The following is a 24,913-nucleotide window of genomic DNA, read 5'->3' as shown; positions in this document are numbered from 1 at the left end:
GCACACCATTTCCAAACATTTGTTCTGTACATCCACCTGTTCCCATCTTCCAGGTCCTTCCTGCTGCGTGATGAAATGTACAGCTTCCCCGAGGTCAGCGTTAAAGCTCCAGCTTTTGGTGATAATGTGATAATAATTCATTCCTAGACTGAAATGAAATGAAATGAAATGAAATGAGATCGGTTTTGTCCATTACTATCGCTATCAATGATAATAATAATAACTATTATAATAACTATAATTATAATGTCATTATCGACTTAATGACATTAACGACTTATGATTTTTATTTTTATTGTCCCGTGTCACCATTAAGGCGACTTGAACAGCCCAACAGGAAGTTGTTGTTGTTTTGACCAATCAGAGGGAAAGACCGGAGCTGGAAAGAAGGTGCGCTTCCCCAGCAGCCTGTAGCCACGTTAGCCCAGTCACTAACCTGGAGCTGGTCAGCAATCCACAACTTGCTGCGGACGCGTATAGGCAGTGTTTTGTTGTTTTTTAGCATGAGACAAAACTGCTAATGAACTGGCTAACACTATGTGTTGAAGACACCAATAGAGATGTGTTATAGGCTACACTGGCCACCAAGGACCTACCTGGCTGCCCAGTCTATCGACTGACAGCTGTCACCTAGCTGCTTAGCTCGGGAGCTAGCTAGGTGAGCTAACGGCTAACTGGGGATTTTTTTTAGGCTCACAGCCAGGCTAGTATAGTCAGCCGGTGTTGGTGTCGCCTCAGCCAGAAAACAATGACTTCTTGAACATTTGACTCCGCCTGTTGGCCAAACCATGAGTTAGCAGAGGCTCTTCAGACAACAGTGTTTGGCATTATTTCCAGCTAGTTCAACTATTTTTTTAGCTGCAAGGTAGCTTACTGCTATCATTCAGTTAAAGCTACTGCAGGAGGAAAACACCTGTTCCTCGGTGGATTAGGACCTACTACTACTTGCTGCCGCCTTTGTTTCGACTCTGAACTATTTTTTGGACTTCGGCCTACTCTCGATAGCATCTGGGTGAAATGAAGAAATTTTTTGACTCTCGTCGGGACTTTGCGGGCTCCGGGCCTGGTTCGGGAGCTGGTGGAGGAGGCACTGGTTCTGGCGGCGGTGGGAGCTTTATTGGACGGGTCTTCAGCATCGGAAGATATCAAGTGACTGTCGAGGAAATTGTTGCAGAAGGTGAATTACGTGTCACTTAGCTACTCTTGATTCATTGTCTGAAATGGGAAAGTGAGGTATTAGCACAAGACAACTTTATCGTTCGGAAATTAATTTGGTTGCAACCCTGCTCTTTTTTTTTTTTGTTTAGAGGTCAAAACTGTTGACTCGGGTACTTTTGCCTGAATAGTCCTACTTACAAGTAAACAGTAACAATCATTTAAATTGTTTTGCCTAGATAATTTTCCAAATTGCACTTGAGAACTGAGAGTAACAGGACCTAAGTGAATTTTCAGCGAGGTTCTAAAATGTATAACCAAGTTTTTCACTGGTATTTACACATTCAGACTTTCTTGATGCTCAGATTTAGGGAACCATAGTCATTCTAACATTGTCTGTGTACTGAAACATCACTGGGAACCACTGTTGAACAGCTGAGATCTAGTATTTCAAAGTGAATAATGGTGAAAAAAAAAAATACTTGCAACTTATGTTAATCTTAAGCATGGGATGGTTAACAAATCTTTAAAAAGGTATGCCATGTTGTTCCATGGTTGTCTTTGCAATGAGAATCTACCATGCTTTGTTAGCTAAGAGGGCCTGTGACTAAATAATAAATGAAAAAAGACTGATTAATTTATCAGTTCTCTCCTGTAGAAAGGCCCCATATGTTTGGACACCGTCTGGTTTTATAACCTTTGCTTTTAACAGACAGTGTGTAGTACGCTTTTCTAAATATTTTTCAGTCACAGAATTTTGCCCTTATGCTCATTCATTTCTGTTAAATGTGTTACACATGGTAACATTAATCTACCTGCATCCACCTGTTAGTGTTTCAGTTGTTCACACTCAGTTGATCTATGGGGCCATTTTTGGTATTTCTTTGTGTCATGTTGTTTGTAAACTGTATAGTAATTGAGGTGCCATGTGATTTGCATCATCCCAAACCCCAGACTGTAGTCACTGGAAAGCCATACTATTAGTGACAAGATGTAATTGATAACTTCGAGATGTGTAATCAGGGCCTTGAAAGACTTTGCAACTGCAGATACATAATTGTTGTCTAGATTAGTTGTCCTTTTCACACATTTACATGGATTTGCTGGCACACCTGTGCAGGAGATTCAATAGTATTATCCTGACAATCGGTTACATCAGGAGGCAGCGGCTATTTGTAGATGTACTTAGTCATTTAGTCACACAGTCTACTGTAAACATAGACCTTTGCTACATGTTGCTTAAGAAGGCTTTGCAATCCTAATTTCCAACATGCACCTCAGATTGGACGGCCAAGACAGCAGGGGCTGCACTGTCATTACTCTTAACCTCTCTCACACGTCGTCAGTAAATACTAGAGCTGCACAAAATAGTGCGAGTAGATTAACATCACATTATCAGTCTTTATTAATATCGCAATGGATTATTAGTCCCCATCTGCACATTGCCAGTCAGCTGGTTGACAGAAGCATCTTACACTTTTCATTTGCTTAGGAAAATGAGAAAAAAAAATACTTATTTGTGCTGTGAGCACCATGCCTATGATTTCATATTGCCTGTTAGGACAGATAACCCAACTAATTTGTGAAACAAATTAATTTGAAGTCTGAATAAAATCAAAATAAAGGTAAAATAACCAAAATAACCTTATAATACAGATACCACTATCTGCACATAGGCCCAGGCCTATGATTACATTTATTGTGCCCAGTTTATAATAATTTTTCTTTTTGATGTTTCTACTCTGTTTATTTTCTGCATCTTTTTTGTTAAATGTCCAGTTACTGAAATCAGACCAATCACAGTCAGATTGTTCCTCAAAACTAAACCATGCAAAGTGGTGCTATTAAAAGGTTGCTAAAATTGTTCTTGCTTTCTACTCCCCCAATTTCTGTAACAGTACAGATGGCTGAAATGTAGCTTCATGCTGTGCTAATCAAACATGAGGCCGCCTGGTCACGTGGAAGAGTCTTTGGCTTTGCGATGCCAGACGGATGAGTCAGTGTTGGGCATGGCTCTACCACAAACTGTGTGAAGGAAAAATTATTCTGAAGCTCTGAAGTCACAACAAATATATACGATTTATCATTAATGCTGCAGTGCTGTCTTAGACTTGAATTGCATAGTCTTAAGATTGAACTAGACAGCTAAAATAGCCATACTTCAGTGAAGGCTGAAGACTTCAGTAATTTAAATGACACCAATCAGGTATAACATAAAGGCCACTGGCAAGATGAAGTGAATAATGGCAATCTTTTCATCTTTGCAATAACCTGGATGCCCTTTGAATCGAGCATCTGTTAGACAGGCTGAACAAACACTCCTGATCCACTTCTGCTTTACTGCTCACAACATTCCTTTCTCTTTAAGTGGTTTATGTGCTTTTTCATGCTCTTTTATGCACTTTTTATCTGTATTTGTTGAGGGATGTAATTCTGAGAATGTTTGTTGAGCCCTTGTCGAGGATGAATTTCTATCACCAGCTGGACATATCGTAAACGTTTTCTACATGACAGCCTGCCGCTGCTAACTGGAAGGGATCTAGAGGAGTCTCAATGGGTCAGGGCTGTTTTAGCAGGAAAAAAAGAGTCATAATGTTATGCCAGATTGGTCTGTTCTTGTTTTTCACTTTTGCTATTTGCTCCTACTGGCTTTCAGTGATTAGCTGTGCAAGACTTCGAGGAATATTTTTGTTTCTTCACCCTTCTAAGATAATGTATTTAGAAAGCTGAGCTCAGGATTTCTCAGGAGGATGGCTGCTGTTCTTCTTGAGTTTAATGACATACTGACAATTTGCACAGAACATTTAATTGCCCTACTGCAAAATCAAGACCAGCTTTGAGGAGATTTAATCAGTCTATACTTTAAATCTCTTGTGTAAAACTTTGCACAGGAGACGATGGTTTCCTGTGTCCAACTTTTTTTTTCTTCTTTTTTTTAAGACTGATCAGGGGTGTAAAAAGTTTCTGTCCAAGAAATGTCTTTATTGAGTTAAGCCAAAACCTAGACCCACATTTTAAGCAAGAAACTTCAAAGCAAGTACTTCCCTAGTTGGGGTTATTGGACAATGAACCATTTACTAAAGTAGACATGCGTCTGCTCGGAACAGCTGGAGGAATACCAGAGAAAGTGCGACATAATTTTTGTTTGTGCTGTTCTGCACGAAGTCGGGCTTAATATGGTGCTCTGCAGCGTCAACATGATGAACTGATATGTGTCCAGACAGACACAAGTCCTCATCTAGTGCATCTAAAACGTGACTGAAATGCACTTTACTTGCAGGTTTGTTACAAACTAATATTTAGAGAGGCTACATTTTAGGTTTTTTATTTTTTTAACTATGTGATATTTGATCAATCACACTTTGATCAAATATTTCTTTGCTTTTTAATTTACGATTGTTTCCAGCAGCAGCATTTATCAGCAAATGTTTGTTGCTACACTGGACTTTACCGGTATTCACATGGGTTTCATAAATCAGAAGTGGAACGTTTTGTGCCCAAGTCTTCTCCTGTTTTTGATCAGTGAGAGTCAGCAAGCTACGGACACAAATGTGTCTCTGAATCAACTATCTTACTTGCTAACCCAATTTGCATCATGACTGACATGAAAGCCAAAGACGTCGATTGCATTTTAATCTTCTTCCTTCCTTCCTTCCTTTTTTTTCTTTTTTTTGCAGGAGGTTTTGCGATTGTGTTTCTGGTGCGAACTCACCAAGGGCAACGTTGTGCTCTAAAACGAATGTATGTCAACAATGAACATGATCTCAGGATCTGCAAACTTGAGATACAAATTATGGTGAGTAAAAACAAGCAACTGCGAAAGGGACTAGGGTGCTTTCAGCATTTGGGTCCACTGAGGTTTTGAAACAGGTTACAGTCGTTGCTTAGATGTAATTGGATGAGCACCCTAGGTCTGAATTGCTCAGTACACAAAATGTACATCAAACTTTTGATGATTTCTGAGCTTATCTGTTTGTCCAGTACCAAACTTTGAGGCCGTTGCCGCTTGGGGAAAATACGCAGTTCCTGCAGCCACACCCAGCATGACTAACGGTGGATGGTTATCAGGATTATTTCTGGTTTTTGGACAGCTAAATGAGCTATTTAGGTGAAAATGATAAAAGCTACTAAAAGTATATTTGTCATTTTTGTTTTTTGTGTGCATGTGCTTTTTTTCGCCCACAGAGAGACCTGGTAGGCAACAAAAACATAGTTGGTTTCCTGGACTCCAGTATAGCAGCTGTGGGAGCTGGAGATGTGTGGGAAGTCTTGATCTTAATGGACTTCTGCCGAGGTAAATCTACCCAACCTGCATCACTTTCTGCTTCTTTTTAACTCGAAGCTCAATTTCCTCCAGAGGCTCCTGGTATCTGATGGCAGCCACGTCAACAGAGCTTTACATTCATTCAGTGCTTAACTGTGCTGTTTTCCTTAAAGAAACATAGATATTTACATGTGGTTTTTAAAACACAGAGGAGCAAAGTTTAGAGTTTTCTTTTTTATCTATTCAACAAAGATCTAATACTATCTGTAGCAGAAGATGTAGAACAAAGTTAGTGTAATAACTAATGAAAAGATTTGCCCCTACATTTGAACAAAAAGTTATTACAAACTTCAAAGATGTGACAAAATGAGAAATGCAAGCTATTTCATAAGATGTGTATTTATAGTAGTGTAATGTGTGTGTTTATTTCCATTTATGTAGCAAAGCTCTCATTGGGCTCTTATTTCTTTTGTAGGTGGGCAAGTGGTTAACCTGATGAACCAGCGATTACAGACCGGCTTCAGTGAAGCTGAGGTGCTGAGGATTTTTTGTGACACATGTGAGGCCGTCGCTCGGCTTCATCAGTGCAAAACTCCCATCATCCATCGAGACCTCAAGGCAAGCTTGACTAATTTGTTTGCATGCCTTTGCTACTTGCCGCCAGCTCTATGTTAGCTGCACTAATTGCTTAAAGTTCTTTGTCACATTTCTGAAATAATTTCATTGTCTTTTTTTTCTACACATGAAGGTGGAAAATATTCTCCTGCATGATCAGGGGCACTATGTGCTCTGTGATTTTGGAAGTGCCACAAATCATTTCCAAAACCCACAGACTGAAGGGGTTGCAGTCATAGAAGAGGAAATTAAAAAGTATCTATCTTACAAAGTTCAATAAATACCTTCTGTTTGCTTTACGGAGTCCAAAAGCCAATTTTTGTGGGGCTTTTTACCCTTTAGATACACCACCCTGTCGTACCGTGCTCCAGAGATGGTCAACCTTTATGGTGGAAAAATCATCACAACAAAAGCAGATATTTGGGTAAGAATTTAGTATTTTTTTAAATGTATTATTATTTTGAAGGAAATGAACTGCGAGCTTGTTTTTCTTTTCAGTACACACCATGAAAATATATCTGGCCAATATTAATATTCAGGTTTTTCTTAGCACTGACCTAACAGTTTTGACAATTTCAAGTATTTCTTCTTTATTATTGCAAAAACTTTAATACATAAAAATCAAAGAAGAAAAAAGTTTATATTTTTGATTGAGATAGAGGTTATGAATCAAGCAGAAAACTAACTAATAAAAATTGGGCTGATTCATGTCTTAGGTTAAACGTTGCTGCATCTCTAGTAAAATGTCTTGTTTTTTCAGGCTTTGGGTTGTCTGCTCTATAAGCTCTGCTTCTTTACGCTTCCCTTTGGTGAGAGCCAAGTGGCTATCTGTGACGGTAGCTTCACTATCCCAGACAATTCTCGTTACTCCCAGGAAATGCATTGTCTCATCAGTAAGTAACCTCATGTTTCACCCTGATAAATTATGTCCGAAACTCCTCAAATGTGTGAGAATGTTCGTATGTCTTACTAAAAATGAGTGTCCCATGTTTGTGAACATCTCAGGATACATGCTGGAACCCGATCCTGACAAGAGACCAGATATTTACCAAGTGTCCTACTTTGCCTTCAAACTGGCCCGGCAGGAGTGTCCTGTCCCAAATCTGCACGTAAGTCAGCATGACAGAAGGAGTATGAAGTGAAAATAAATCGCTTTATAACTTTGCTTGTTTTTCTCTAATACTTTTTATTAAGCTCAAATAATGAATAGTATTGATTGAGCCTGGCCAGTAATAACAAATAACGTGTAGCCATGTCATAATGCAGCTGTTATTTTCTGGTGGCTTTGTCATATTGGCTTTAATTGTCTTTTATCGTCTTTCTTTTACAGAATTCCCCAATTCCTTCAAAACTTCCTGAGCCTATCCGAGCCAGTGAAGCAGTGGCCAAAAAGAGTCAAACCAAAGCCAGGTGAGTGGGAGACAAAATAAAATACTTTGAATTATTATGGTGAACCTTTTGGAGCTCTGTGTACTTTTTTTCTAAAATGTGTCTTCCTTACTTGAATTCTCACAACAGATGTGATCCACTTGTCACTGATTAAGCTGTTTATATTTCAGCTTTTGTTGAGTTGCAGTGATGCAGTCGGCACAATCAGCTGTGTCTGTGTGCAGTTTTTATTTACAAATACCTTTATATGAAGCTGCCCTGCTACCCTGTGCAGGTATACCTGTGTATACCTGCACAGGTATAAAAATAAAATAAAAATAAAAATCAGGTATCGGCAGATTTTTATTTTAAAAATCTGCCGATACCTGATTTTTATTTTATTTTTCTCTCTTTCTGGATAAGTTTAGTTGGAACTAAAACTGAAAAGATTTGCAGCACATCTCTTCTACTTTTCTGTAAGGCAAGAGTTGAGCTCATTATGTTTTTGCTCGACATGTACCGTGAAGCAAATCACAAGGTGTTCAAAGGTGGAGACGTGCCAAACCAAAACCATGCAACTGAGAATAGAGTCTAAGGAATTTTTTCACTATGTTTCCTATTTTTTCTTCTTCATTTTTTCCCCTAGGCTAACAGACCCAGTTCCAACTACAGAAACCTCTATTGCACCTCGACAGCGACCCAAAGCTGGCCAGCCGCAGTCGCAGCCTTTATCAGGCATTCTTCCCATCCAACCAGCTCTCACCCCACGCAAGAGGCCTAATGTGGCGACAGGAACACCGCCTGCTTTTGGTACAATCTGCTTTGTTGTATTGCTGGTTAGACTACTATTTAGTAGTGTTAATCCCAAATGCATCTAACTGTGTTGGATCTGATGTATTAAGAATAGTAAGTTTATGCAATTGTATTCTTACTTAAATTACTCTTTTTGCCATTAGTTTTTCAACATTGAGAAAAATATAAAGACTATTTAAAGAGTTTTTTGGGGGCACAGCCTGCTAATAAACACATACGGGAAGTTTAAGTAGTTGAGCAAAATGTCTCAGTTAAGATGAATGACCCAGTTGCTTTTTTTATTATTATTTTTGTCCCTACCAGCAGTTGGAATCAATGCCACAGCTGCTGTTCAACCTGCACAGCAAGCTCCACCTGTACAGGCTGCTCATCAACTAACGCAGACGAGCAACAAGCAGCCGCAGCCTACGACTCATCAGCAGGTCCTCATGAAGACACAGCAGGCCTCACCCTTCCTAATCCCTCACAATAACCAGCAGGTAGGAGTCCTCCCACTGCCTGAATGAAAATTCAGTTTGACTGGATTGTATCTGCTGGAACAACTTTTAATCACAACTGTGTAAATATTACACATTGTCCCAGATAAGTAATTACCAGCTAAAATAAAGTGTTATCACAATATCAATATATGCAATATTACAATTGCAAAGAGCTGTTTGAACTGAAATAAATGGTAGCTTATTAAATGTTACCATGGCAGTGGGTGGTACCTTTGATAAAGCTTGTGGTTTATTGCAGCAGAAAATGTTTCACAAGGGAAATGAGATGTTTCATTGCCAAACACGGATATAGAGAGATACCATAGAGAGATACAGCTTATTCAAAAGCCACTTTAGTAAAATGTAAATCATAGATGCATTTTTTTTCCAGTAGCTGGATATATATGTGTCCATATTTGCAGGAACCCTAATTAGAAAGACATTAGCGTCGTTTATTTGTGTATTTATGTGCTTATCCCAACTCATATCACTATTGTAACATTTATGACATTTTACTCATATCGTGCAGTAGCACAGAATAAATTAATGTCAAAAACAAATGGTGTAAGCCTTCATAATATTAAATTAATAATGTTGAGAGAGGATCACTCAGTTATTGGTGATTAAAATTAATTCTACCAGTTATGGCGTCATGGCTCGAATGAAACTGGTCTATTTATATTTCACTGTGATGATGTTGAGTTATTAGTACCTTCCACGATGTAAAACTGAAATTTCCCTTTGTGTTTTCACAAGTAATGAACGATGGTATGACAGTAAGCCTTTCTCATAATTGGTTGTGTGGTTATCCCAATCGACCACAGAACCTGCAGCACCAACAACAAACACCCTCCCATGCATCTGCTGTGCTGCAGTCCAAAGCTAAACCTGTTTCCCCAGTTTCCACTCTGCATCTTCAGCAGCAGCATGTAGTCCACGAACCAGCCGCAGCTCATCTTGCTCCCATTCCTGAGTCTGCAGTCATTGCTCCTACAGCTGCCCCAGAGGATGTGGTAACATCTCACTCCTGCTGCTGTTTGCAGCTCTTCGGGTCGGGGCTGATTATTATTACTATGAGGTCATCTCTAACGAATCACATCCCGATTTATTTATTTATTTTTTCTGTTTTCTTCCTCGTCTTGGGCAGTGAATGTACAGAAATTGAGTGTCAATAAATGTGTTTAAGTCGTTGAGAAATTGTATGCTTTCTTTTCTAGCGATTTTCTCAACATAGATTGTCTAATTATAAATTATTAGTTCTCCTGAGTTTACTTTCAGTTAACTTTTTTCCTTCTTTCCATTAATTAATTAACATTCTACTTAATTTTTACAGTATTTTACCTTGTTTTTAAATTCATAAATGCACATATTTTTTCTGATCATTTTTTTGTAATGCATTTACAGCTGAAAAAACTGAGCAAAAAAAAAAGTGCAGTGACGATAAATTGGAAGACAAAACAAATCAAAGTAAAATTTACAAATGTTTGACAAACAGAATTATTTTCCCACATGTGGCTTTTTTGTCTTTATCTGTTAATTTAATTAACTGAAAGTAAGCAACTTCTTCTCCCCAGAAGTGATTTAATTTCACAGCATGGTTTCTTTGATTTGACTTATTTCCTCCAATAACACTTCCCTTATTTTTCCTCTAACTTTGTTTTATGTCTGGGGTTAGATTCTGCTTTGCTTTCCAAGTTGATGGAAAACTTTGTGTTGCTGTTTTTGAACCTGACCTTCTGTGTCCATTTGCTTCTCATTGCAGACCCCAGGCAGAGAGATGCACAAAGCTGGCTCTTTGACACCACCTTCGTCACCAAAGATGGCCCCAAAAAGCGGCCACAGACGAATCCTGAGCGATGTCACCCACAGTGCCATCTTTGGAGTCCCAGTCAGCAAATCCACCCAGCTGCTCCAGGCAGCCGCAGCTGAGGCCAGCCTCAACAAGTCCAAGTAAGCAGAATAAACTCTTTTCAGCAATCCAGGAATAAAGAGTCCTTTTCATAGCGTAGAGCGAGTCTGGGAGGCCAGAGGGAGTTCATTCATACGGCAGAACTCAACAGTAAAATAAATGTCCCTTCTTACATCCAGAAGAATTGGGCTTTAGTAGCACCAGTTAATTCAGTCTTTAAGCTCGCTCAGTGAGTGCTGCACACAAACACTCTACACCTTCTATTCAGTTTCACTTCGCTTGTTTGGCCTCATGTATTTAAACGTGTTTGTGTTCCAGGTCAGCCAGCACCACTCCTTCTGGCTCCCCCTGCTCATCCCAGCAGAATGTGTACCATCCAGGTGGCGACGCTCCATCGACGCTCGCTGCACCAAATGCTCAGCCTGGCTGGAACCCCTTTGGAGATGATAACTTCTCCAAGCTAACTGCAGAGGAGCTGCTCAACAAAGACTTTGCAAAGCTATCTGAGTGTAAGTTTTGTGCTGCAGCATGTACACCCACTGGTTGTCATTGATCTAAAACACTGTGTTGTTTCTGCACAGCTGCTCAGCCTGGTGAAATAGACCTCACCTCCAGCGAAAGTCTCATTCCAGAGCTCGGGGCTTTTCCAGGTAAAACGTTACAATATTCTTCTCTAAGCTGTCCGATTACTTTATTACAATACCCAAATGTTTTCTTTGATATTTAACTGTGACTGGGTCTGTGCCTCCAGCAGTATTAAGTGGCATTGCCAAAGGTGATGTGTAGAGGTTTTGTTGCTCATATGCTCTGTTGTTTTTTTATAGCAGTTAGATATATGCTCCTTATCTAGTTGCACCTTTCAGTCATTTGTTCTCAGTTTGTTTTTTTACTCATGTTTTTTTAATACAAGGCTCTAGTTATGCTCACTGTGCTGTTTGGTCAGGTCTCTGATTCCTTCCGACTTTTGGACGTAAATATTGTACAGTGTGTGTAAAGTATTAAGACTGCCAAAAATATTGTTTTTCACAGACTTTGCAGTTCCATCAATGTTGGATTGTTGTTGTTTTGTTTCTAGACCTTGATTTTGTGTGCTGACGTTCAAAATGAATTACATATATGGACTTCAAGTGCTCTTATCTAAAAAATGCACCACATTTTTGAAAACTGAACAGGTTTTAATGGAATTATAAGGCTTTGGGAGTTCCTTGGAATACTTGGTGATCACTTTTACCTTGACACTTGACACTGTGCTCCATGCTGGAAGCACCTGTATCCATCACCAAATTGGGGTTATTGCATAAAGTTGCTCTTAGAGTATGTTTCCACTTTTTATTTATGGCATTGTTTATGCAAAGTTATGAGAGACTCTTAAAACGTTCTGCATGGAGCTTAATTAGAGAAGTCGATGGCCAGTCCTGGTCCTTCTTGGTTCTTCATAACATTCCAGCATATAGTAAAAGTTTCCACTTCACTGTATTTGCCGAAACGCTTAAACCTCCTTGCTGCCATTTCTTGACAAGCTTTGGTGGCAAAACAATTTTAGTTGGATATTTTTTAGGAGATGGACTCTAGTAGGGACTCTGAAGCTTTATTTTAAGTTCTGGGTGATTTGACAAATGGTTTTTATTAGCAGGAGCGTCCTTGCCTGCAATGCCCATTTCATGTATATTTATTTATTTTCCTTGTAGGTAAATAGTGACTTAATGCGCCACTCCCTGTTAAAGAAAATTATTCTGCTGCTCTTATTCCATCAGAATGACAGCATATATACTAGCTGTGGAATTAGCATTATTAGCTTCTCTGTCTGCTTTAAATCTTTCCCCGGAGCTGATTATAAAGTGATTGAAATTATCCTACCAGGTCATTTTAGATCAACCATAAATAAAACATAATGCAAATATTTTTTTTCCCTTATTAAATACATTTTCTTTAATTATGTTTTCGTTTCATCTAATCATTCTACTTAACAAGATAAACTAACGCCAACTGCCCACACCTAAACAGGAGCAGTTAATTTGCACACCGTGCTTTCATGTTGACGTAGCTCACAGCCTCACAGTGGCTTCTTGTCCATGTCCATGAATAGACACCTTAGATTCAGCTAGATGGCATCTCACATGCAGCTCTGCGCTTTCACTGTCGCATGGCAACGCGCAGGACAAATTCCCTTTTGTTAATTGGATTGCTTTACTGCAGGAAGAGGGCTTACCAGAGCCACGAAGAACAAGTGAGAGTTAATTATTCTGTCATGATAAAGTGATGATCCAGCATGTGAGGCTCTCCTCAGATTAACCTTTGAGCAGTAGTCATCTTTGTTTGTTTGAACTACTTTGTGCAAGTGCCATTCAAAGTAATTTTGTTCTATGCAAAGAGGATGTGATTAATCTTTCACACCCTTCATGACTCATCTGTTAGATTCACAATGACGTTTACTCGGATAGCAGCCACAGTCTTAACATTTGCTGATGAAGTAATTTTATGGAGCACTTGTTAATATACAAAAATTTTGGGGGGAAAAAAACAACTTTTTATCGTCGCATATTAATTTTCAGCACCTTTATTTTTTACAAATCAAAGATTTGTGTATACCTTTTGATACATTTTGGCCTTTTTTCCTCATAGTCAGGGCAGGAAAAGGTCACATCTGCTGTGTCATTTCCTGAGTCAACACATTCCTTGTGTTAAGGTCTCTTCCACACCCCATTTTGACTCATAGCACTTTCCTTGTAAGTATGAGCAGCAGCCACCGATTGGTGGTTTTGTGCATGGATTGCACCCCACTTCGGTTTGTGTTGTCCTGATAACAGATGTTTCACCCGATTTAAAACCATTGTATGTGACATGGTAAGCTATCTTAACCAATTTTACTGTAGGTTATTGTAATGAAGAGTGTCGTTACTTGGATTTATTTTTTTAATATAAAGAAATCGTGCTAAAATATGTTCTTACAAGATTTAGAAAAAGAGATTTGGTGCCCTCATTTTTTTAGCATAGCATTATTTAGCCATTTGACTGGACAGCTGCTCTACTAACTGTTGTGTAGTGTGTGGCAGTGTTGAGTTGAACTAAATCAATTAAGAAACCATGTAAAAAATATGTTTTTTTTTTTTTTTTTTTTTTACTACTGTGCACTGTTTCCCCTACGGTCTAAAAAGTTTTCAAATAAGACTAATGGATATCTTAAATATTATTCAATTTTTTTTTTGGAAATCAAAATTTTGTGGCCCTCTGTACTTACTAACATTTAAATGAATTTACTCACCAAGAATGCACCCGTCCCATACAGAGCCAGCTGGTTGTTTGTTCTTAGCCGTGCTGTTGATTAGAATAAATGAGCCGTGCCAGGACACACTGCGACTGCCACATATGGAGACGTGGATGAAATGCTTCCTATTTGCATAAGTGTTATATCAGCCATATGAGCACAGCTGAGAGCTTCAGTTAAATCAGGAAAACTGCTCCTTCTTCAAACTGCACTTTAATGTTCAGCTGTTTTGGATTTGAAATTGATAAAACTGGCTGAGGAGGGATTTCTTCCCATACAGCCGGAATGGTTTAGCTGGTTGACGGCTGTGGTCCTGATCCAGTCAGCCAGCTCCCTCTGACAGCATCTCACAACCACCTTATGCCCAAGGATCAAGTTGGTGCCACTGGACTTTAGCTGTTTAGATTTTGTTCCGACTGTAGGTACAAACATGTTTTGTAGGACTACTATTACTCAGTCATTTGCAGATCATCTCATATATATTTAGTGGATTGCCATCTTCTCTTCGCTTTGACAGAAGAAGCTAAAAAGACGCGGGGCTTTTGTCATACTAATACCTAGGGGAACCGAAAGTACCGGACAACTAATTGAAAAGAAATTAGACTGAGATCCACTTGAAAAAGTGAAGCATAAATGTAAAAAATGCTTTGCTTACATTTGGATTGTTAAGTTTGCCAATAATTTTGGTAAGCTTGTCTTTTTTATTACTTTCTGGAGACGTTTCAGGATAAGATTATGCTCCAGTGATTAAAAGGATGAACTGATTTTATGGCTTATAGTACATGATGTGTTGAGGTTGCTGTAACTTTGTCTCGGAAATGTAAAATAATGTTATTGGTTGTCATCTCTTCGTTATCTATAGATGTGTTTCAGTTTGGCATTGCTTTAACAAAGTCTAAAGCAATGTAACATGATAATGGAAAATACTTAAAACTCCAATATGCATCATAACTGGTAACGGGCCCATGCATATATCATGTTGCATTAACTTTCCGGCTGGTTTTGAACTTACTGGAAATTCCCCACCCAGCCATGGCCTTTTCTGTCTTTACAGCCGTCTCTGCTCCCTCACCAGGCCCTATTTTCTGTCTCTCACTCATTTAGAGAGTGATACAGAGACTGAAGTCCGCTGAATTTTCTCTGCTACTTCCTGACATTTTACCCTTCTCTGTGGCTCCTTTAGTACTTTTGTAGAAAGTTTTATGCCCTGTTACAGTCCCCATGCATTTCCTCCAAATTTCACATCTTGGGCTACTGAAACACATTTGAATGTGTTCTTAGCTTCCCCTTTGGTCAAAAAGTCCAATAGTGAGTGGGTTTCAAAGGAAACAAGGCCATCAGTTTGCACCCAACTACATTTATGTTTTCATGTCTATTACTAACAATCATATTTTTTCTGTGTTGGTGTAGCAAAGGCTGAGGTGTGTGTGGATTCCTTGATTCCTGGTTTGGAAGCTCCTCAGCCTCAGCGCCATTCAGGTCAGCCAGAACGTATTGCTGCCAGCATGCCAGGTCAGCATTCTGGACCCACAGATTAAAAAAATTTAATAAATAACTATAACTTGTGAGATTGAATTATCGAAGGCTGATTTTTAGTCAGTATATAAGATTAGCGAGCTGCTGGGAAAAAATGTTGTTAGCAGTGATGTTTGGCTCTGGGTGCTTTAGTGTGGCATTTTGACATGGATCAAAATTATAAGTGTGAGTCTTTGAATTTTTTTTTTTGTAACACTATTTTTGGTAGAGATGCACCGAGATATTTGCTGATGATGAGAATCTGCCTATTTAGCTTGATCAGTAAGTCAGACTCAAAAATCCAATCTTTTTCTGAGCAGAAAAAACATTACATGGAAGTAGAAATAGGTCTTGCTGACAGCAACATTCGTAGTGTGGAAATTGTCACTTGGTTTGCTAACTTCAGTATGAGGGAGATCCTTAAAAGTGAAGTTAAAAGAAACCAAACCAAAGAAGCTTTTTTTTTTCTGCTGATGAATGCTGACTGGTCATGTAGCAGATTACAGGAAGGCTGCGAAGTCACTCTGTTTCATTGCCTGGATTAGTCTACTTCTGTTGCGGACTGAACTTTTAGAAAATGATGATGGCCTTTTGGCCGGTATTCAGACCTGTTTTCTCTTGCATTAAACCCAGACTGCTAACCATGCTAATACCTAGTAGAAGATGCCAACTCACTTCAGCTGCTAATGTAGCTATTAAATCATTTAGTGACTGCAGGAAGGCTAGAACATGTTTGAATGCTGTTCCTCAAATTGTCCTTAAAAAACCATTTAATCTGCCAAAATCACTAAAACGAGGATCAAAAATCAACCTGATTTGTTCATCTTTACTTTTGGGTTATTTATACCTTGTTTCCTCAAATCTAAAATTCAGCATTCAACATTTAGTCAAAGCAAACATGAATACTTTTTGGAACTAATTTCTGCTGCGTTGCTCTGTTTTGTTGTGTGAGCTTGCTTTACTAACAGACTGGATCTTCCTTTGCTATTCTAACATGTTTATTCTCCTGTGGTCCTTTGGCTGCGCTTCAGATTCTTTCACTGGGGAGGCATCTCTGCTGGGCTGTGATTTGCTAACTGCTGGAAGCCAGCCTGTTTCAGCACTCCCTTCCTCCTTCTCCTCTGGCCCTCCTGGTTGCGGCTCCGGATCCTGTCAGGAGGATCTGCAACCCAGTCAGGCTGCTGGTAAGCCCTTAGGTTTGCACCCGAGTGTGTGAGCCTGTCACTTTAAGTACCTCAGAAAGCAAAGAAAGCAGTAACTTAGGTATGCGTCATAGATAATAGAGCTGATAAACAACCTCAGGAACCTTGGCTTCTTTGTTGACGCTCTCAAAGCTGTGAAACTGTGATTCTAAGACTGACTCCTACATCATCTGTCTCTTTTTTTTATTTCCACACACACACCTTTTTTCCTGGCTTGTCTTCCCTCTCTGAATTAACCGTTTCCTCCTTCCATTTCTACCTCACTTGTTCTTCCTTCGCCACAGACTCTTTCCTCTTGTCTGGTGGGAAAAAGGGCAATGATGAAGAGTTTGACCCCATTCCTGTGCTCATTCCCAAAAACTCAAATCAAGGTAAGTTTTAAAGAAATTCAGGGATTTCACTCACACCTGGTAAGACCACAAAGATGAATGAGCGGATCCCTAGTTAACTCACTCTAGCTTGTAACAGTGATCGTCAGGGTGTGTTTGTCACATCAAGGCCCCCAACCCACCGCTCATCAAGCTCTCACCTTACCTCTTTTCTTTCCTTCATCCCGAATGTTAAACTGCCATTGTTTCCCAATTCGAAGTTTATTGGCTCTGTATAATTCATCTTGAGACTCACTTCATATTAGAGCGGAAAGTCCTTACACTCACCTATGATGATGCAGCTGTATAAACATGACCCCAGCTTATTCTTTGCTTTTTTCTCTCTCTGCCTCTGTTCATACTTTTTTTTTTCCCTGTCTGCTCTGCCATCGTTTTCCTTCATCCTCATATCCTTACTCATAATTTTCTTCATACGATCCCCTTTTATTGACTTTTTCTTTTGCTTGTCTTTCAAAACCTCCCTCGGCTCCTCCATGTCCATCTCTGTCTCCTCTCTTTCTTTCTGGCACGTTTTTCCAGGTGGTCACACTCACAGCAACAGTGGCAGTTCAGAGTCCAGCATCCCCAACTTGGCGCGCTCCCTTCTGCTGGTGGATCAGCTCATCGACCTCTAGAGGGGTGGGAGAGGTCGAAGGGGCAGAATGCAATCCTAAAAACAAAATGAAAAAAAATAAATGAAAAGGGTGTTGGAGAGACAGGCACTTACTGTATCAACCTTTTTGAAGTGAGGAAAAGCCAGCATGGATTGGTTCAGCAGAGCCTTTCTGTTTATGTGCCTCCTTGGCCTCAACTCCATCTCTAGCAGCGTGATAAGCTGGTTTCATGCATCTCTGCTGGCCGTTGACATTTCCACGCTGGTAATTTTTTATTTTTTATTTTTTCCCCTTTTCTGTTCATGGCTGAGCATATCGTCTGCTTCTGTCCTGGCTTCACCATGGTTGTTTTTGGGTTTTCTTTGTTTTTTCATGCTTCCTTGTTCTTGCAGTAATGTCCCTCATTGATTTTTTTTATTTTTTTTTGTTTGTTTTTTATTTTTGTTTATACACCCATGGTGGTTGACTGTCATGGCGTGCGCTGCTTGGTCACAGGTCCTTGGTGTTTTTTGTTTATCATGGTTGAATCTCGAAAGAACTGTCAGAAATGTTCCTGCGTGTCAAGAGGTTGGTGAAGAAGTAAAATTGAGAATGATGTAGACCTTTTGATGGAGTCTTTTTAAAAAAGATTTGGACTGGATCAAACAAGATGGGACATTAAGGAACCACTCAGTCATTTACTGCTGCATTGGACAAGTTTTTCTGAGCAATATGAAAGGGAATTTGTTTTAGTTAATTTAACCCATTGTGTTCAAACAGCTTCAGTAGGATTACAGAGCATATAGCCTTAGGAATTTATATCCATTCATTCCTGTGCTGCTATTCCCATGTGCATCTTTCACATTGAGGTAGATTATAGTGCCTTGCAAAAGTATTTCTATACCTTGAATATGTCAATGTTTTGTTCACATATAAACACAACTTTCAGTGTATTTTTAGGGGGGTTTTATATTATACACCAGTACAAAGTTGTATAATGAAGTAGATTTAAATTTGAAATTACTTGATAACTAAGAATTGAGGTACTTGGCATCAGAAGTAACTTGGCTGTTAAATTGAGTCATGGATATCCTGTGAAGAACTCAAATGTTGGAAACATTTTAAAAATTGATTGATTTGACTTGAACCTTTATGTTTATCACATAAAATCCCAACACAATACATAGAAACCTGTGGTTTTAGCATGTCAGAATGTGGTATAAATGCTTTTCCAATGCACTGTATAAGTAGTTGTATGCAGATTTCTTTGTCTGAATAACATGAAGGGTGTTATGAATGTTAAAACTACAACAATAATGGTTGTGACCTTTTGCTTTTTAAAAGGTGAAACTCTTGAACTTTGGCTGACTAGTTTGACACTAAGATGTTCTCCTAATCAGCCTTTTTCATAACACCACATGTGTGTATTAATCAAACTGGTGCATTTTTATTTGTAGTTTTACATTTTGTTTCCGACTCATAACACTAATGTGGACAGACGGGAACCAAAGTGAAATGAGATTTTGTAATCCTGCTGTTGGCGATGTAACGTTCTGCTCTCGGGGTCAGTATGAGTAATTAGACTTTTTCAGTAATCATCCTTACACTGAAGGAGGTTTAGTGCAGATACCACCAAGTGTTTGTTTTCTGTGGGACAATGACCTGCCATGCTCTTAGTCAATTCCCTCTTCCTTACTCGTATTTATATTGACTGCCTTCAGTGCAAAAATATCCTATTGCTCAATTTCATTATTTTTAGCCCTTTTGATTTTAAATTGTTTTACTGTATATTATTTAAAGGCATTATATCTGTCATAGTGTGAATAATAATTATAGGGATTTAGTCATATATGTATGAGCGGTCCCATCATTTAACATGCTGAATAATTTTAGATTAAACACGCATATTAATTAGTGTATTTAGACGTGTAAATGATGACCCAGCCTGTCCAGTTTTCCATTATTTATTTCTCTCCATTCATGTCGATCATTCAGCCAGAGCTTTTTGATGTTGATGCACTCGATACATGAAATGGTGTGCTTCTGAGTTGTCTGCCCAGATCATATTTTTAGCACCTTGTTCCCATTGTACCACTGATATGTTACTGCTATAGTGACGGCAGATTGTTGTGTTGTGTTATAAGAGATGCTATGATGGAGTGTTTTCTTCCCGATGTCTCTGGAGCACCTTTGGTTCCTCGTGACTGCCTGTTTTTATTTATCAAATAATGAGAGAGAGTTGAATGGCAGCTGTACAAAAAAAAAAGCATTACATTTGATGACAATCATTGCAGTTTATGTTGTTATATGTAAAAATCCCACCACTTGAATTGTGGCTTTTATTTTGTCAAGGAAGTTTAACTGCATTGCTGTACACTGTAAGCTTATTTTTAAGCGTAGTTTGACCTTGCATTTAACCTTGAACTGCACATTTCCTTCTGTTTTGCCATCACTGCTACAGCTAACGGTTTATGCATAAAGCTCTTTAAGAAATCAAGTTTAATTCCTTTCATTCACAGAAAGTCACATGGTTAGGAATTAGCTGTGGTAATTAACACCTTTGCAATTGTATTATTCAATCATTTTTGATTGATGCAGTTCTATAATACCTAGAGATGCACTTATCAGAATCTTAAGATTTCTGATTCCCAGTTTTTGTAAAACTTTGACTTTGTAGCAACCAGTACCTAAACAGGTAATTATGATAATGCTAAATAATAAACTGAGCTATTGGAAATGTAATAAAGCAAATAACATTACCAATAATTTTAAGAAGTTATGGCATTATTTATCAGTTAGTAGTATTAAAAAAAATCCTCTGTAAATGTAACCACTTTAGCCAGTAATGTAATAATACATAAATAAGGCCTCATGTTTTTTAAAAAAATAACACTTTTTGCTAAATTACAATACATCATAAATGGGTATTGTAATTTTCATGTAGCGTATTCAGTCTTCAAAGTTATGTAATATAAAGCACTCTCCTCTTTATAATTGATTTTGTAAGAGTTCATTTAAGATTTAGTTGTTCTACAAAATCTTAATCTACAGTATTGCTCATATACTTTAAATTCAGATATTTAAATTCCTATTTTAGGAATATTACTACATGTCTTAATGATATTACTTGGTGTGCTGGAATTCAGAAAATGATTGCGTGTTTGTTCAGTGTTTGATGAAAAAGGAACAATGAATTGAATAATGTGTTGTTCATTTATTCTCTATATTGGAAAGGACCACAGCCTGGTTAATAAGTCATTATTAGTAATATCTTTTTGGCAAGTTACCACCATAATACATTAATTATCTATAAAATTATTGTCCTTGGCCATTATTACATTAGTTGCTACAAATCTGTCGATGTTTTTCAGCACACGGTCGCGGTATCACATGAGTTTTTACACCTCTCTAGTGAATCTTTTTCAAAAAATCTTTTCCTGGTGCTGTAGAATGTGTTGTGTCCAAAAAAAGTGTTGGAAAGTGTCCAAAGTACTGTGTCCCCTGACTACAATTTAAGAATGTTAAAGATATAGCCTACCACTAAATTTCCAGAGGCTGTTATTTTTTATTTTATTTATTTATTTTTTTTGTAAATGGGGAAAGAAATTTCTGAACTTATTGAAATCTGAAAATAGAAATTATGAACAATACAAAGTACACATTCTTTAAAAAATAATGCTTTTTGCTTTCTTTTTAATTTCCTAGTAAATAGAACCAGAAATACCCAGTGACTTGTACTCAAAACCAGACCTGACTGCACCCAAATCTACATTTGATAAGTGTGTTTAAGAAAATAAAAACCTGTCAAAAAAAAAAAAAAACTGTATGCATTTCTTTTAAAATCGTAAAAATGTAAAAATCGTTTCCTTCAAAAATTACTTTATTTGACGAAAATATTACATGTGTAGTAAATTGTTGTCTAGAAATAAAGTCCCAAAATTTATGGGGTCTTTTAATAATAACAATTAAAAAAATAAAAATAGCATCGTTATGCTATGTTATGTATCACAGCTCAATAACCTGGGCTGTGATCAGTACAAATGCGTTGCATTAGAAAGTAATGAAAGCATTATAAAATAGAGCACTGACTAGTAAAAACAAAACAAACAGGTGCTTTTCTTTTAATGGCTTCAACTAACATCTCTGCGAGAACTACCAGCTAACACCTTCTGCCAACGCCTCTGAGGTAAGACTCGCCTCCCTCCACTAATCTGTCCTAACCTGTCTGTCCCTATTTTCAGCTTATCTGTGACTATTTTCCCCACTTGTTTCCACAGACTTGCTTAACTCCATCTAAACTCCTCACATTTTAGATCATTTTTACTAAAATTTCAAAATACTGCTTTATCCCTGACATGGTTTAGAAGGGTTAGATTGAGACACCTGCAGCTAAATTGTGGAAACAAGACTTTTGATAGCATAGCTGCTAAACTTGTCTGTCCTATGTGGCTTGTTCCTCATAGAAGAGTTTATTTTGGAGTCTTGTGCTGGTTTGTCATCGTTCCGTCCTTTTGATCTGTAAGTGACAGATGTGTAGAGAGGGTTTGTTGGTCACAGGTGTGAAGTAACTCTAAAGGCTGATGGTGTGGCTGACGAAATGTTCGGCTTGTTATTTTCTGGTGGTGGTTGTATTATGTAATGTTTCTTTTTTCTTCTTCTTCTTTTGTGTCTTTGTTGTGTAGAAGTACAAGGGGAGAGTAATGGCTACACTGTGCTAGAAGAGGGACAGGAGGCTGAAGAGGTTGAAGAAAATGATCTGAATAATGAAGGCTGTGAGCACTCCAGTGATGAAGACGTGGAGAAGGTGGAACTTAAAGAGGAGCAGGAGGGGAGAGCAGTCGAGGATATCGCTGCTGTTCAAGACTGCAGTGGCTCTAGACCTCTACTGATGGACTCTGAAGACGAAGAAGAGCATGGACCTCTGGTAGCTCCCCATTCATCCCTGCCCCCCAACACAGCACCAGCACAACCGCCTGCCGCCTTCCATCAATTGACGTCAAGCGCCTTTGCTCAGAATAATTCCTGGAATGTAGCAGAGACTGGTGTCACTCCAGATGTCTTCTCCAAAGCCCCCTTCCCGACTTCGCAGGAGGACTCCGCTGACGTTTTTGCCAATGCTCCATTTCCACGTGCCCCTTTTGTAGCTCCGCATCAGCTCGATGTGTTCTCTCAGGCTCCCTTTGGAAAAAGAAAGGAGGTCTTGTCTGCTCTGCCGAAGACCTCGTACCCACAAGCAGCTGGAGGTCAGACTCTAACCTCAGATCAAGGAGTGCTGGGACAGGTAGCTCAGCAACCGTTCCGCCCTCAAGCTCTGGCCAAATATTCCCGACACTTCGAAGGATCCGCAGCTGAGCAGCCGATGGCAGCTCCCGGTTTGAGCAGGCAAGCTGTCGGACCGCTTCAATCATGGACGTCAGAAGTTAATGCTGTAGACCCGTTCGTATCTGCACCCTTTCACCTCAAAGCACCGCAAGAAAAACCCTGAACACACTCTGAGATAGCAATGTAGCAGAAATTTGCACCCATCAATTATGCAAACTGCAACTGGCTTTACTGCATGCTGTCACCAGCGCTGCAGCTGGACTGCAGGCCTTGAACAGATCTCATCCTCAACTTGCTAAAATGAGATCAGGTAGTGCAAGTTTTGCTTCCCCGACCCGTCAGTCATCTTTCATCCCAGTGTGCATCTACACTAAAAACAATGTTGGGTCAACCATTTGATTGTTTTCCTGTCTACCTCAGTTACTTATTGTGAGGGAGTTTGTGCAGAAGCTTTTGCAATTTTCTTTCCTGAAAGAAAGAAAATTTAAGATCGACTGTAAAACTGTGATCGATTAGCACCCCATACAGTGGTTGTCAGAGGGAAACTATTCAGCATCATAATTTCACAGAAGCTTAACAGGTAGTTAAAAGCAGATTGCATCATTAGAGAATCTTCAAACCATCTAAATGTCTGTTTTGAGGGCCTTTTTAATCTTACTTGACTTGTTAATGGATTGGATGCTGGAAATAGTTAAAACAGACATTTCCATTATCGTGTTTTAAAATAAAATATCTTGGCTTTTCATCCAAAATATTTACTCTTTTTTTTCTCTGTACGCAAAATGTTTGTCGTCACTGTTTGATGGTGAGATGTTTGTTTCCTGTTATGTGTAGCTCTGATTTTATTGCTAGGTAAAGGATAATTCAATAAAGCAGATCACAAAAATCTTTCTGTAGGTTCTCAAAAAAAGCTAAACATTTTCAACACATTATTCGAGTAGATTCACCTGCTGCATGAAACGTGTTTTGCCCATCCTAAAGCTGCTTTCACATTTGATTGCACTTGCTTTCAGCACCAAATACTACTACTGTCTTTGGTGCACAACATTATAATGTAACACTATATGAAACAAATCTATTACTTCCAAAATGTGCACAAACTGACACATGCAAGTCTGTAAAACTGACGTGAAAATGTTTTGACTGTCTTCAGCACTTAATCTTTGTAATTCCTGCCAGGGATTGTAATAAGTGTTGTGTGCCTGATTGATGATGCGTCATTTAATTTATATAATTCACTGTTTGAAAATATTTTGTGGTTTTTCTAGTTTATACAATCTTTTACACTAATTGTTTCCCGCCACGGCACTTTTTTGGAGAGGGAATCCATGCTGTTTCAACCCAAAGGTTAACTTGTGTTTCTCTGTTTGAAGTTCTCCCCATACAGTCTCACCCAGCCTAAACACATGAAGATTGCACAAAGTGACTGACACGGAGTCAGGGTTATGTAAGAATATGTTCTGTCAGCTGTAAAATGAGTTTTGAGTGCTGTTGTACACCTAACCTCTGAAGGAAGAGCAGAAAGTCCTGTTGGGCAATAAAACAAAAGCACTCAGAATACTTGTTATGCTGCACAGCCTGCCTTTAAAAATGTCATAAGCAAAAATATTAAATGAATGTAAATGAAATTCTGCACATGTTGCTTTTCTTTCTGTGTTTTATGCGTGTTACCAAGTATTTATGTTCTGACACTTTAGTTAAAATTAGTCAATTGTCACTTCCAAAGGCCAACTGTTCAATCAAGAAAGCCCAAAAAGTCTCAGTATAAACTGGATTTTGAAGGTCTGTAACTACACAACACTGTGAAGACCACTGAATACACCAGAGATGTGAGAAAGATTGTTTTAAAGTAATAATCCAAGCTCTGAACATTTCTGAGTTCATCTAAATTAAAGAAGGTATAGCACAGCTGGAAACCAACCAAAACATGTTCCAGGATAACTAAATTTATTTTAAATAGTTTAGGAAGCACCTATGCTTTTACATAAATTTTCAATTTAATTTAGTTGTGACATGTGTACTTGCAATATTTAAAGTATTATAGA

General features: G+C 38.6%; 1 protein-coding gene across 9 annotated transcripts; it reads left to right on the top strand.

The window, feature by feature from the left end:
• Positions 1 to 373: 373 nt before the first annotated feature.
• aak1a (AP2 associated kinase 1a) lies at positions 374 to 24,496 on the top strand. Of its 9 annotated transcripts, none has more exons than XM_016677349.1 (19): positions 374 to 1,177; positions 4,833 to 4,951; positions 5,341 to 5,449; positions 5,895 to 6,037; positions 6,168 to 6,289; positions 6,377 to 6,458; positions 6,795 to 6,927; positions 7,040 to 7,143; positions 7,365 to 7,444; positions 8,049 to 8,212; positions 8,519 to 8,694; positions 9,519 to 9,701; positions 10,457 to 10,644; positions 10,922 to 11,112; positions 11,185 to 11,253; positions 15,279 to 15,380; positions 16,415 to 16,567; positions 16,870 to 16,956; positions 17,494 to 21,508. In XM_016677349.1, exons 1-19 carry the CDS (start codon positions 1,018 to 1,020, stop codon positions 17,586 to 17,588), a joined length of 2,460 nt encoding a protein of 819 aa, XP_016532835.1. In that variant the 5' UTR covers positions 374 to 1,017; the 3' UTR covers positions 17,589 to 21,508. The 9 variants fall into 9 exon arrangements, with proteins under 9 accessions (XP_016532835.1, XP_016532811.1, XP_016532812.1 ...); XM_016677325.1 differs by lacking the exon at positions 17,494 to 21,508 and adding an exon at positions 22,229 to 24,496 and having other exon boundaries at positions 375 to 1,177; positions 8,522 to 8,694; XM_016677326.1 differs by lacking the exon at positions 17,494 to 21,508 and adding an exon at positions 22,229 to 24,496 and having other exon boundaries at positions 375 to 1,177; positions 15,279 to 15,347.
• Positions 24,497 to 24,913: the final 417 nt, after the last annotated feature.

This window comes from Poecilia formosa, unplaced genomic scaffold (assembly GCF_000485575.1).
Source record: "Poecilia formosa unplaced genomic scaffold, Poecilia_formosa-5.1.2 Scaffold5, whole genome shotgun sequence".
NCBI lineage: Eukaryota > Metazoa > Chordata > Actinopteri > Cyprinodontiformes > Poeciliidae > Poecilia > Poecilia formosa.
This window is presented reverse-complemented; position numbering and strand designations above follow the sequence as displayed.